Source organism: Cervus elaphus, chromosome 11 (genome assembly GCF_910594005.1).
Source record: "Cervus elaphus chromosome 11, mCerEla1.1, whole genome shotgun sequence".
Taxonomy (NCBI): Eukaryota; Metazoa; Chordata; class Mammalia; order Artiodactyla; family Cervidae; genus Cervus; species Cervus elaphus.
In genome coordinates, this window is record NC_057825.1 from 102,458,544 (window position 1) to 102,472,466 (window position 13,923).

Sequence of the window (13,923 nt, forward strand, 5' to 3'; positions counted from 1 at the left end):
AGTATTTGAGTTTCAGCTTCATCATCAGTCCTTCCAATGAACACCCAGGACTGATCTCCTTTAGAATGGACTGGTTGGATCTCCTTGCAGTCCAAGGGACTCTCAAAAGTCTTCTCCAACACCACAGTTCAAAAGCATCAATTTTTCGGCACTCAGCCTTCTTCACAGTCCAACTCTCACATCCATACATGACCACTGGAAAAACCATAGCCTTAACTAGACGGTCCTTTGTTGGAAAAGTAATGTCTCTGCTTTTAAATATGCTATCTAGGTTGGTTATAACTTTCCTTCCAAGGAGTAAGCGTCTTTTAATTTCATGGCTGAAATCACCATCTGCAGTGATTTTGGAGGCCAAAAATATAAAGTCTGACACTGTTTCCACTGTCTCCCCATCTATTTCCCATGAGGTGATGGGACCAGATGCCATTGATCTTAGTTTTCTGAATGTTGAGCTTTAAGTCAACTTTTTCACTCTCCTCTTTCATCAAGAGGCTTTTTAGTTCTTCTTCACTTTCTGCCATAAGGTGGTGTCATCTGCATATCTGAGGTTATTGATATTTCTCCCAGCAATCTTGATTCCAGCTTGTGCTTCCTCCAGCCCAGTGTTTCTCATGATGTACTCTGCATATAAGTTAAATAAGCAGGGTGACAATATACAGCCTTGACATACTCCTTTTCCTATTTGGAACCAGTCTGTTGTTCCATGTCCAGTTCTAACTATTGCTTCCTGACCTGCATACAGGTTTCTCAAAAGGCAGTTCAGATGGTCTGGAATTCCCATCTCTTTCAGAATTTCCCACAGTTTATTGTGATCTACACAGTCAAATGCTTTGGCATAGTCGATAAAGCAGAAATAGATATTTTTCTGGAACTCTCTTGCTTTTTTGATGATCCAGTGGGTGTTGGCAAATTTGATCTCTGGTTCCTCTGCCTTTTCTAAAACCACCTTGAACATCTGGACGTTCACGGTTCATGTATTGCTGAAGCTTGGCTTGGAGAATTTTGAGCATTACTTTACTAGCTTGTGAGACGAGTGCAATTATGTGGTAGTTTGAGCATTCTTTGGCATTGCCTTTCTTAGGGATTGGAATGAAAACTGACCTTTTCCAGTCCTGTGGCCACTGCTGAGTTTTCCAAATTTGCTGGCATATTGAGTGCAGCACTTTCACAGCATCGCCTTTCACAATTTGAAATAGCTCAACTGGAATTCTATCACCTCCACTAGCTTTGTTCGTAGTGATGCTTCCTAAGGCCCACTTGACTTCACATTCTAGGATGTCTGGCTCTAGGTGAGTGATCACAGCATCGTGATTATCTGGGTCATGAAGATCTTTTTTGTACAGTTTTTCTGTGTATTCTTGCCACCTCTTCTTAATATCTTCTGCTTCTGTTAGGTCCATACCATATCTGTCCTTTATTGAGCCCATCTTTGCATGAAATGTTCCCTTGGTATCTCTAATTTTCTTGAAGAGATCTCTAGTCTTTCCCATTCTGTTGTTTTCCTCTGTTTCTTTGCACTGATTGCTGAGAAAGGCTTTGTCTATCTCTCCTGGCTATTCTTTGGAACTCTGCATTCAAATGGGAATATCTTTCCTTTTCTCCTTTACTTTTCGCTTCTCTCCTTTTCACAGCTATTTGTAAAGCCTCCTCAGACTACCATTTTGCTTTTTTGCATTTCTTTTCCATGAAGATGGTCTTATTCCCTGTCTCCTGTACAATGTCACGAGCCTCCGTCCATAGTTCATGAGGCACTCTATCAGGTCTATTCCCTTAAATCTTTTTCTCACTTCTACTGTTTAATCATAAGGAATTTGATTTAGGTCATACCTGAATGGTCTAGTGGTTTTCCCTACTTTCTTCTATTTAAGTCTGAATTTGCCAATATGGAGTTCATGATCTGAGCCACAGTCAGCTCCTGGTCTTGTTTTTGCTGACTGTATAGAACTTCTCCATCTTTGGCTGCAAGGAATATAATCAATACGGTTTTGGTGTTGACCATCTGGTGATGTCCATGTGTAGAGTCTTCTCTTGTGTTGTTGGAAGAGGGTGTTTGCTATGACCAGTGTGTTTTCTTGGCGAAACTCTATAAGGCTTTGCCCTGCTTCATTCCATACTCCAAGGCCAAATTTGCCTGTTACTCCAGGTGTTTCTTGACTTCTTACTTTTGCATTCCAGTCCCCTATAATGAAAAGGACATCTTTTTTTGGTGTTAGTTCTAAAAGGTCTTGTAGGTCTTTATAGAACTGTTCAACTTCAGCTTCTTCAGCGTTACTGTTTGGGGCATAGGCTTGGATTACCATGATATTGAATGGTTTGCCTTGGAATTGAACAGAGATCATTCTGTCATTTTTGAGATTATTATGTATGTGTGTATGTGTGTATATACATATACATATATATATATATATATATGAATTCATTAATTAATCTAATTTTAGGAAAGTTTGTGCATAATTTCTCTCTCTCAGCCAGGAAGAACACTGTGAAAGCTGACTGGCCTTGTATGCATTCTTGCTTCTAATGGTCCTTTATATCTTTGGCCTTACCTGAATTTCTTTTCTTATTCTTTCTTTAATAAACTGGCCCTGTACTTTCAAAAATTGAAGTACCACAGCTCTAAGTCTGAGTCACCTAACAACACGTGTGTGATATGTCAAAACATTATTTTGCTATGAACATGAGTTCATTATAACATGCTAGTAGTATATGTCAGAGAAGGCAATGGCACCCCACTCCAGTACTCTTGCCTGGAAAATCCCATGGATGGAGGAGCCTGGTAGGCTGTGGTCCATGCGGTGGCTGAGTCGGACACGACTGAGTGACTTCACTTTCACTTTTCACTTTCATGCATTGGAGAAGGAAATGGCAACCCACTCCAGTGTTCTTGCCTGGAGAATCCCAGGGACGGGGGAGCCTGGTGGGCTGCCATCTATGGGATCACACAGAGTCGGACACGACTGAAGTGACTTAGCAGCAGCAGCAGCAATATATGTAAAGACTCCAAATATAGGAAGTTCAGAAGCAGAGTAGGGTGTCTGTTTTGTTCAGTATCACATATCCTGAGCTAGAAGAGAATTTGGCCCAGAATCCACCAGGGAAGCCCAAATTAATGCTTAATTAATATTTACTGAATGAATAACCATCATCTCTAATTAACCCTCTTAGAAGTAACTGCTCTGCCAAAAAAAAAAAAAAAAACACACGAAAAAGTGGGGAGGCTCTTATGAACTGGAATGCTTCTGAAATCGATGACATTCCACTAAAAGTGATGACAACATGGAGAGTTTTAGGTCTGGTACATGTGAAAGTTCTCATCTGAAGGCACTGAATTATGTCCATCTAGGTTAAGAAGAAATAACTTATTCTATCCAGTTAAATGGCTTAAAGAATCTTTGGATGGTTTGGTTTACAGATTCCAATCTGAGCTACAGTTAACAACTTGCAGGAGCACACCTGAAAAGGACAGGAATGCTCAAGGAGATGCTGTACTGTTGATGCTAATCATGTTGTTGTTGGTTAAACTAAAATGGTGCCACCTCTTTCCTGACCTCAGAACCATTGCATTTTTCATTGGTAGTATGGAAAGTCAACATCCTTTCATAAAAAAAAAAAAAAAAAACAACAACCCAACAAATTGAGTATAGAAGGAAAGTACCAAACATAATTAAGGCTGTATCTGACAGAACCACAGCTCATATTTTACTCAACTTTCAAAAGTTGAAAGCTTTCTCATTAAAATATGAAACAAGACAAAAGTGTACACTCTAAATACTCCTTTAAAACTTAAGACTGCAGTAAAAAGTTCTGTTCAATTTTTAGAATTTTTTTCTACACATAGCCCAGGTCATCTCTGGAATGAGATAATTTAACTTAATATTTAGTTAATTTGACTATCTGTAATGGTGCTTCCAATGCTAGCCAGTTTTATCATTTAGATCTCAGCTTAAGCATCACCTTTTAAGAAAGGTCTTCTCTAATTACAGTATCCACAGTAGAATTCTCCCTCTTATTTCTATCACAACCCAATTTGTTTTCTTATAAACATTGCATAAGACTACAACTAATTAATTTTTTTAATTAAAAAAATTTTTTTCATTTATTTTTATTAGTTGGAGGCTAATTACTTCACAACATTGCAGTGGGTTTTGTCATACATTGACATGAATCAGCCATGGAGTTACATGTGTTCCCCATCCCGATCCCCGCTCCCACCTCCCTCTCTGCCCGATTCCTCTGGGTCTTCCCAGTGCACCAGGCCCGAGCACTTGTCTCATGCATCCCACCTGGGCTGGTGATCTGTTTCCCTATAGATAATATACATGCTGTTCTCTCGAAATATCCCACCCGGGCTGGTGATCTGTTTCCCTATAGATAATATACATGCTGTTCTCTCGAAACATCCCACCCTCACCTTCTTCCACAGAGTCCAAAATTCTGTTCTGTACATCTGTGCCTCTTTATCTGTTTTGCATATAGGGTTATCATTACCATCTTTCTAAATTCCATATATATCTGTTAGTATGCTGTAATGTTCTTTATCTTACTGGCTTACTTCACTCTGTATAATGGGCTCCAGTTTCATCCATCTCATTAGGACTGATTCAAATGAATTCTTTTTAATGGCTGAGTAATATTCCATGGTGTATATGTACCATAGCTTTCTTATCCATTCATCTGCTGATGGGCATCTAGGTTGCTTCCATGTCCTGGCTATTATAAACAGTGCTGCGATGAACATTGGGGTGCACGTGTCTCTTTCAGATCTGGTTTCCTCAGTGTGTATGCCCAGAAGTGGGATTGCTGGGTCATACGGCAGTTCTATTTCCAGTTTTTTAAGAAATCTCCGCACTGTTTTCCATAGCAGCTGTACTAGTTTGCATTCCCACCAACAGTGTAAGAGGGTTCCCATTTCTCCACACCCTCTCCAGCATTTATTGCTTGTAGACTTTTGGATAACAGCCATCCTGACTGGCGTGTAATGGTACCTCATTGTGGTTTTGATTTGCATTTCTCTAATAATGAGTGATGTTGAGCATCTTTTCATGTGTTTGTTAGCTATCTGTATGTCTTCTTTGGAGAAATGTCTGTTTAGTTCTTTGGCCCATTTTTTGATTGGGTCATTTATTTTTCTGGAGTTGAGCTGCAGGAGTTGCTTGTATATTTTTGAGATTAATCCTTTGTCTGTTGCTTCATTTGCTATTATTTTCTCCCAATCTGAGGGCTGTCTTTTCACCTTACTTATAGTTTCCTTTGTAGTGTAAAAGCTTTTAAGTTTCATTAGGTCCCATTTGTTTATTTTTGCTTTTATTTCCAATATTCTGGGAGGTGGGTCATAGAGGATCCTGCTGTGATTCATGTCAGAGAGTGTTTTGCCTATATTCTCCTCTAGGAGTTTTATAGTTTCTGGTCTTACATTTAGATCTTTAATCCATTTTGAGTTTATTTTTGTTTATGGTGTTAGAAAGTGTTCTAGTTTCATTCTTTTACAAGTAGTTAACCAGTTTTCCCAGCACCACTTGTTAAAGAGGTTGTCTTTTTTCCATTGTATATCCTTGCCTCCTTTGTCGAAGATAATGTGTCCATAGGTTTGTGGATTTATCTCTGGGCTTTCTATTCTGTTCCATTGATCTATATTTCTGTGTTTGTGCCAGTACCATACTGTCTTGATGACTGTGGCTTTAAGACTACAACTAATTTATTAAATTGACTCCTTCTTCACTGTCTGACTCAAGTATGAAAATATAAGGTGTATGTGGGAAGGAACTTTTACATGGTTTGCCTCCTGTTTATCAATTGTTGTGTCCTCACCCATAACACAGTTCCTGGTATAAAATAGCTATCTTTTTATAAAATTGTGAAAAATAATTTGACAAAAATATAAATATTATATCCAAATTAGTGATAACATTTTATGTGTAACAAATGTCAAGGCAGGATAAAGTGAGTATGAAATAAAAAGAATGATAAACTTGCTATGAAAATTGTGGAGACACTTGATAAATTAATCTTCACTGGAACAAAATTATTGGGCTGATATTTTGTTCTTATTTGGAAACAGTCTAAAAATGGTTCAGTTCAGTTCAGTTCAGTCGCTCAGTCATGTCCGACTCTTTGCGACCCCATGAATCGCAGTACGCCAGGTCTCCCTGTCCATCACCAACTCCCGAAGTTTACTCAAACTCATGCCCATCGAATCGGTGATGCCATCCAGCCATCTCACCCTCCGTCGTCCCCTTCTCCTCCTGCCCCCAGTCCCTACCAGCATTAGGGTCTTTTCCAATGAGTCAACTCTTCGCATGAGGTGGCCAAAGTATTGGAGTTTCAGCTTCAGCATCAGTCCTTCCAATGAACACCCAGGACTGATCTCCTTCAGGATGGACTGGTTGGATCTCCTTGCAGTCCAGGGGACTCTCAAGAGTCTTCTCCAACACCACAGTTCAAAAGCATCAATTTTTCAGTGCTCAGCTTTTCAGAGTCCAACTCTCACATCCATACATGACCACTGGAAAAACCATAGCCTTGACCAGATGGACCTTAGTTGGCAAAGTAATGTCTCTCCTTTTAAATATGCTATCTAAGTTGGTCATAACTTTCCTTCCAAGGAGTAAGCATCTTTTAATTTCATGGCTGCAATCACCATCTGAAGTGATTTTGGAGCCCAAAAAAATAAAGTCTGACACTGTTTCCACTGTCTCCCCATCTATTTGCCATGAAGTGATGGGACCAGATGCCATTGATCTTAGTTTTCTGAATGTTGAGCTTTAAGTCAACTTTTTCACTCTCCTCTTTCACTTTCATCAAGAGGCTCTTTAGTTCCTCTTCACTTTCTGCCATAAGGGTGGTGTATATCTCTGCATATCTGCATATCTGAGGTTATTGATATTTCTCCGAGCAATCTTGATTCCAGCTTGGGCTTCTTTCAGCCCAGTGTTTCTCATGATGTACTCTGCATATAAGTTAAATAAGCAGGGTGACAATATACAGCCTTGACGTATTCCTTTTCCTATTTGGAACCAGTCTGTTGTTCCATGTTCAGTTCTAACTGTTGCTTCCTGACCTGCATACAGGTTTCTCAAGAGGCAGGTCAGGTGGTCTGGTATTCCCATCTCTTTCAGAATTTTCCACAGTTTATTATGATCCACACTTTATAGAGCTATTTTTTTCCCCTGTGGTATATTTTTAACCCTAATTCTGTGATGTGATTTAGTAGTATCTTTACATACATGTTGCTTTGAAATGTAGTGGAAAATCCCAGTGAATTTAATTAAGCAAGAATCAGTCTTGGACACATGCCAATTCTAAGACAATGATAAATGAAATCAGAAGAGATAAAATGTCCAGTGATTTTTTGACCCTATTGGGAAATATGATGATTTTTTTAAAGAACTTATATACATTTTCAGTATGTTCTTTGTTAAGCTTAAAGCAATTCATTAACAGAAAGAAAGAAAGAAAAGCAGCACAAGAAAATAGCATGTCAACATATCAATTCAACTTTCAACTAGTCCGACCATGGGGTCTCAAAGTGTTGGATACAACAGAGCTGAACTGAACTGAGCTTTATCAAAGCAACTTGATTGAATGAAAAGGACTAAATAATTGAGTGGAATTTTTCTATACTAAAATAAGTAGGAAAAGAACTTACTTGAGATCAATTTCCCTGGGAAAAGGCTAGTTCCTGTCTTCCTATGAAAATATAAGTTTTGCAATTATTTTTGTTAAATTATCCTAGCATGGTAAACTTTTTTTCTTTCTTTTTTGTGAACTCTGTGCAATTTATTTAAATAATGTACAGTGAAAATGGAAATCTTCTGAATAATCAGACAAGTCCATGGAAGAAATAAATGGAGAGCTGAATGAAGGAAAAATATCCTCAAGCAGTCTTTTGACCTCTGTTGTCATACTGGATGAAAAGATTTCCAAGGCTTCATGAGTGAGTTAATACATCTTCTTTCAGATTGTGAACATTTCTCCACAAGGTGAGACTTAAATAAATAGTGAAATTCAGGCTTCACAGTTGTGTGACTATATTTTGTCAAAAAGTAAGCCATTCTGAAGTAAGTCAAACTTCAATTCCAGTTCTAGTTTTATCAAATAAAATGTGTGTCCTTGGGGAAATTACTTCAAATAAAATGTGAGAAATACCATTATTGAGACAGTAATACTAAGTGCGATATAGTAAATGGTGAGTGCATGATTGGAATCCATCGTGGTTGTTTTGAGCAGTTGAGTGATATGCATTCATGCATGCTAAGTCTTTTCAGTTGTGTCCGACTCTGTGTGACTGTATGGACTGTAGCCTGCTAGGGTCGTCTGTCCATGGGATTCTCCAGGCAAGAATACTGAAGTGAGTTGCCATACCCTCCTCCAGGGGGTCTTCCCGACCCTGGGGCTGAACCCTCTTCTCATGTCTCCTGCATTAGCAGGTGGGTTCTTTACCACTAGAACCAGAACACAATTTAAAGAAAATCACTTGGACTGCTGCAGGAGAACAAATTGTTAGAGGTGAGACTGAAAGAGGACATAATTGGCAAGAGGCAATTGCACTGGGCCAGGAAGGAAATGAGGGTAGGGAAGGATTAAATTTGTGATACATTTTGAAATTAGAGACTAAAGGATTTGGTAAAGCTCTGAAAAAGTCATATGAGATCAGTAAGCGAGTGAAAAACACTCTGAGATTTTTTTTTTTTTTTGGTCTGAGCAAAATATTTAAGGTCATGTCATTTAATGAGATGAGGAACAGCTTTTTATTGAAAAAAAAATTTCTTGTAAAAATACCAAATTGACATCCAACTAGAGATGTCCAAAATCGGAGGTGTTACATATACAAGATTCAAAATAAGTGAACGCATACAGGCTGGAGACACAAAATTACACTGTTTCAGTATTTACTGCTCAGGAAAAAAAGAGGAATACCTTACTAAAGACCCCAAGTGAGTTTTGAGACAACCCAGGGTATTGACTTTATACCTAAAGTTTGATCTGCTCTCACTGAACATGTAAATTATATTATGTGGGGCTCAGTGGTACACATTTGGAATTTCATAAATGGGATATCTTTCAATGGAATTCCCCTTTCATCTTTTCTTGTTCTTTCATTTTTCCTTGAAAGCTCAGTCAAAGCATTACTTCCTCCCGGAAGTCTTCCCTTATTCCAGATTGATTGACATAATCCGACATTGTGACTTTTAGCATTGTATGAATATTCTGTAATGGCCTTTAATGCATTGGCCTGGAATTGTTTGATCCTTTGTTATGTGTCCTGTCACTGAAGATAGGGAACTATGCCTTATTCAAGTTGGTAATTATAATGCTTGTGATTCATTGGACACAGAAACTCCATATACATTGTTTTAATTGAATGGATTAATAAAAAGATTAATTTAAAATACATGTTGAGTTTTGACAGGAAACAAAATTCTGTAGATCAATTATCTTTCAATTGAAAAATAAATATATGTATTTTTTAAAATGAGTGAAGGAAATAGGGACAAGTGAAAAAAATAACAAATAAATAAATAAAATGCATTTAAAAGTGTTCTCCCTTGTTTTGCAGGTAAATTGCTTCCATCCAGATTAGATGGAGCCAAGGAGCAATGTAACTTACTTTGTCTTCCTGGGCCTCATACAGAATCCAAAGGAACAGAAAGTCCTTTTTGTTATGTTCTTGCTGGTCTACATTTTGACTGTGATGGGTAACTTGCTCATTGTTGTGACAATAACTTTCAGTAGGACCTTGAATTCACCTATGTATTTTTTTCTTGCTAGCTTGTCATTTATAGATTTAATTTACTCTTCTTCCATTTCCCCCAGATTGATTTCAGACTTGTTCTTTGGGGTAAATACAACATCCTTCCAATTTTGTATGACACAGCTCTTTACTGAGCACCTTTTTGGAGGATCAGAGGTTGCCCTTCTGCTGGTGATGGCCTATGACCGATATGTGGCCATCTGTAAGCCCTTGCATTACTTGGTCATCATGAGGCAGAGGGTGTGTGTTGTACTTCTGGTGGTGTCCTGTGTTGGAGGTTGTCTACACTCAGTAATTCAACTTAGCAGTGTTTATGGGCTCCCATTCTGTGGCCCCAATGTCATTGATCACTACATGTGTGACATGTACCCCTTATTGGAACTTGTCTGTAATGACACCCATGCCATTGGCATCTTGGTGGTGGCCAATGGAGGACTGAGCTCTGCTGTGGTTTTTCTGCTCTTACTCGTCTCCTATGGAGTCATCCTGCACTCTCTGAAGAACCTGAGTCAGGAAGGGAGGCGGAAAGCTTTCCACACCTGTGGTTCCCACATCACTGTGGTTTTCTGCTTCTTTGTCCCCTGTATTTTCATGTATTCAAGACCTGCTAAGACCTTCCCCTTTGACAAATCATTGAGCGTGTTTTACACAGTCATAACCCCCATGCTGAACCCATTAATCTACAGTCTAAGAAATTCTGAGATGACTAATGCTATGAGGAAACTCTGGAGAAACACAGTGAGATCAAGTATTAACTAAGTGTGTTATTCATCAGAAAGAAACTACTTTAGCCTTAAGACCAATTTATTTGGAATGTTGAAGTCTTTATAAATGTGAAGCAAGCTTTCCTTTTTTCTAAAGGGTTTATAATAATTAAATTATAGAATAAACTATATTTTAATAAATAATGATAGTTTCCCTGCTAAAATGTACACTCTATCATGTCTATTTATGACTGCACTTAAAGAGGTGGAATACATTCAGTGGGACATCAATATATAGAATTTAATGAATTAGTCAAGGAAATTTTTAAAGAGCACACTAATTTTCAATTAACTTCTGCATTTACTTTCATTACTTTTTCATTCTTGGTTTTAAGTTGAATTCTCATACTTTACCTCATTCTTATTATTATACTAGTTAACATCTTAATGCTATATGGACCATTCTTTTTTCTATTTCATTTGCTTTACACATGAATTTTTTAGTGTAGTATTTTATTTTTAAATCAAAATTGACAATAAGATGAATACTTTTAAATACAAAATATAGAATCCAGGCAAAAGAAAGTAGAATAAACCTCATACACACCTCAAAACATGTTCCCCAGTACTTCCTAATGAAGTCACTCAGTTTCTGAGATTCAACTAATATTTTGAAACTACAAGTGTATTTATATATATGTGTGTGTGTGTGTTTGTGTCTCTGGGTATAAATTTTCCTTTGCACTACTCAGCCTTCTGAATATCTTTTCATACCAGTCATATAGACCTAACTAATTCTCAGTTTCCTCATACTGCTTTATTTTTATGTATAAATACTGGCTTATTAATTTGTAACAATTGTACCATTAGCAATATAAGAATTTTAATTGTGTGGAATATATAGAAATTTTCTGAAATACGTTCCCAGTTTTTCTGTAAATCTAAAAACATTCTTTTTTAAAATTTTTATTGCAGTATACAGTCCATAGTGTCGCAAAGAGTTGGACACGATTGAAACAACTTAGCACACGCGCACGCGCAGTTGCTTTACAGAGCTGTGCTCCTTTCTGCTGTACCGCGAAGGGCATCACCTGTGCATACACATAGCTCTGGTCTTCTTCGCGTTTCTTCTCATTTAGGTCACCACAGAGAATTGAGTAGGGTCCCCTAAGCTATGCAGTAGGTTCTCGTTAGTTACCTATTTTATTATTCTACCCATAACATCAATACTATATATATATATATATATATATCAGTCTCAATATCACAATTCATTCTACACCTGCCTTCCTGCTTAGTATCCATGTTTGTTCTCTACTTCTGGGTGTCTATTTCTGTTTTGTAAACAAGATCATTTCTATCAATTTTTTTCTTACAGATTCTACATATATACATTATTATACAATATTTGCATTTCTCTTTCTGACGTACTTCACTATGTGTGACAATCTCTAGGTTCATCCATGTCTCTATAAATGACCCAATTTTGTCCCTTTTTATGGCTGAGTCATTCCTGGTTATTGCTTTACTTCTTTATATAGATACACTAAAATCAATGTAACTGTAATGGGAAAGAACAAATATGGCTCCATATTGGATCTGTTTCTTTTACTTTAACCTTTGTATTCTATTACTATTGCTACAAGTGAATCACTAAAGAGATGTTGCCTGTAGCTAATAGAATACAAAAGAAATGGTCCATCTCTGGGAATGCTGCTTCCTATGCCTAAACACTAAGAAAAATTACATTTATTTAGCTCAAGAAAACATTCTGACCAGTCCCCCCTGGGAATGACTGCAGGAAAGAAGAAAATAATGCATATCCTCTGTGGTCTGGCCAGAACCAGGAAATATTTGCATCAACTTATCACCTTTTTGGCTTCCCTGGTGGCTCAGATGGTAAAGAATCCATCATTAGGATTGTGCAATGTAGGAGACCTGGGTCTGATCCCTGGGTTGGGATGATCTCCTGAAGGAGAGCATGGCAACCCACTCCAATATTCTTGCCTAGGGAATCCCCATGTTCGGTGGAGCCTGGCAGACTGCAGCTCCTGGGGTCATAAAAAGTCAGGCATGACCGAGTGACTAAGCACACACACATCACCTTTTGTACTTTACTCCTTCACCTCTCTATTTTTATTCTATAAGGAAGCTAGCACCCAAACCCAGGCGAGATGGTCCTTTTGAACACTAGTCTACCATATCCTCACTCTACCAGCTTTCTGAAGAAATTTGCCACCCCTTACCCTAACAATTTTATCTCAATTTGTTGGCCTGACACAGGACAAGAAACACAAATTTAGACTTGGTATCAAAAGCTCATTTTTCTTGTAATCTTAACCAGTCATTCACTTCAAGAACCTTGATTTTGCAGTTTTCTATTTTAGTGGGATTTTTATATATGATATATTTCCTGGACACTTTTTAGGAATAAGTGAAAAGTTTTAGTATACATTAATGGTCAAAAGCATAGTTTTTTTGAGGAAGATTTCTCTGAGATCAAATCCTAGCTTTGCCACTTATAATGTAAATTTGGGTAAAATATGGCTTTCTCAAGTTTTGATAAATGGGAAATAATGGCAATATTTTCAAGATCAAATAAAATATAAACTCTTATATGTATAAACTGTCATACAACCAAGTGCTCATATGTGCTGGTTATTAAGAACATTTTATTGTTGTAGTCTTTTAAATATATATTTTTTTATTATTTAAAAATTTTTTTGAATGATTGTTTTTGTACACTCCTGGCATTTTGTGGGATCTTAGTTTTCTGATCAGGGGTTCAAATTTCTGTTCTGTTAAGACTGAAAACACAGCCTTAATCTTTGGGCCATCAGGGAAGTCCCAAAGTGGTAATGGGACTACTCATTTGTCCTAAAGTGATAAGCTAGTTTCATGCTTCCACTGCAGGTGGCACATGTTCAATCCCTAGTCATGGAATTATGATCATACGTGCCATGAAGTGGGGCCAAAAGTTAAAAAATAAAATAACAAAATAAAACAGCAAAATACATTTCTCATTATTCCTCTAGACTGCCACTGCCAAAAAGTTTAAAAAAAAAAAAGTACTGCTATTAAAATTCCTGTTAAATTTTTTGAATTTTTCTACACATAGACCAGGTCATCTATGAAGTGAAATCATTTAACTCAATTAATTTTTACTTAATTTGACTGTAACTGTGATTTCAGTGATAACCATTCTTATTTACATCTCAGCCAAAGTTTCACCTTTTAGGAAAGGTCTTCTCTGATTAAAGGATCCATTGTAGAATTCTCCTTCTTATTTCTGACATAGAACCCTATTTGTTTTCCTATAATCACTACATAAGACTACAACTTCTTCATTAGAAACTTATGACCAACCTAGACAGCATATTAAAAAGCAGAGACATTCCTTTGCCAACAAAGGTCCGTCTAGTCAAGGCTATGGTTTTTCCAGTGGTCATATATGGATGTGAGAGTATG

General features: G+C 37.4%; 1 protein-coding gene across 1 annotated transcript; it reads left to right on the forward strand.

The window, feature by feature from the left end:
- Positions 1-9,580: 9,580 nt before the first annotated feature.
- On the forward strand, positions 9,581-10,510 carry LOC122703154 (olfactory receptor 4A47-like). The gene has a single exon (XM_043917208.1). The coding sequence runs from the start codon at positions 9,581-9,583 to the stop codon at positions 10,508-10,510; it is 930 nt and encodes a 309-aa protein (XP_043773143.1).
- The last annotated feature ends 3,413 nt before the right edge of the window (positions 10,511-13,923 follow it).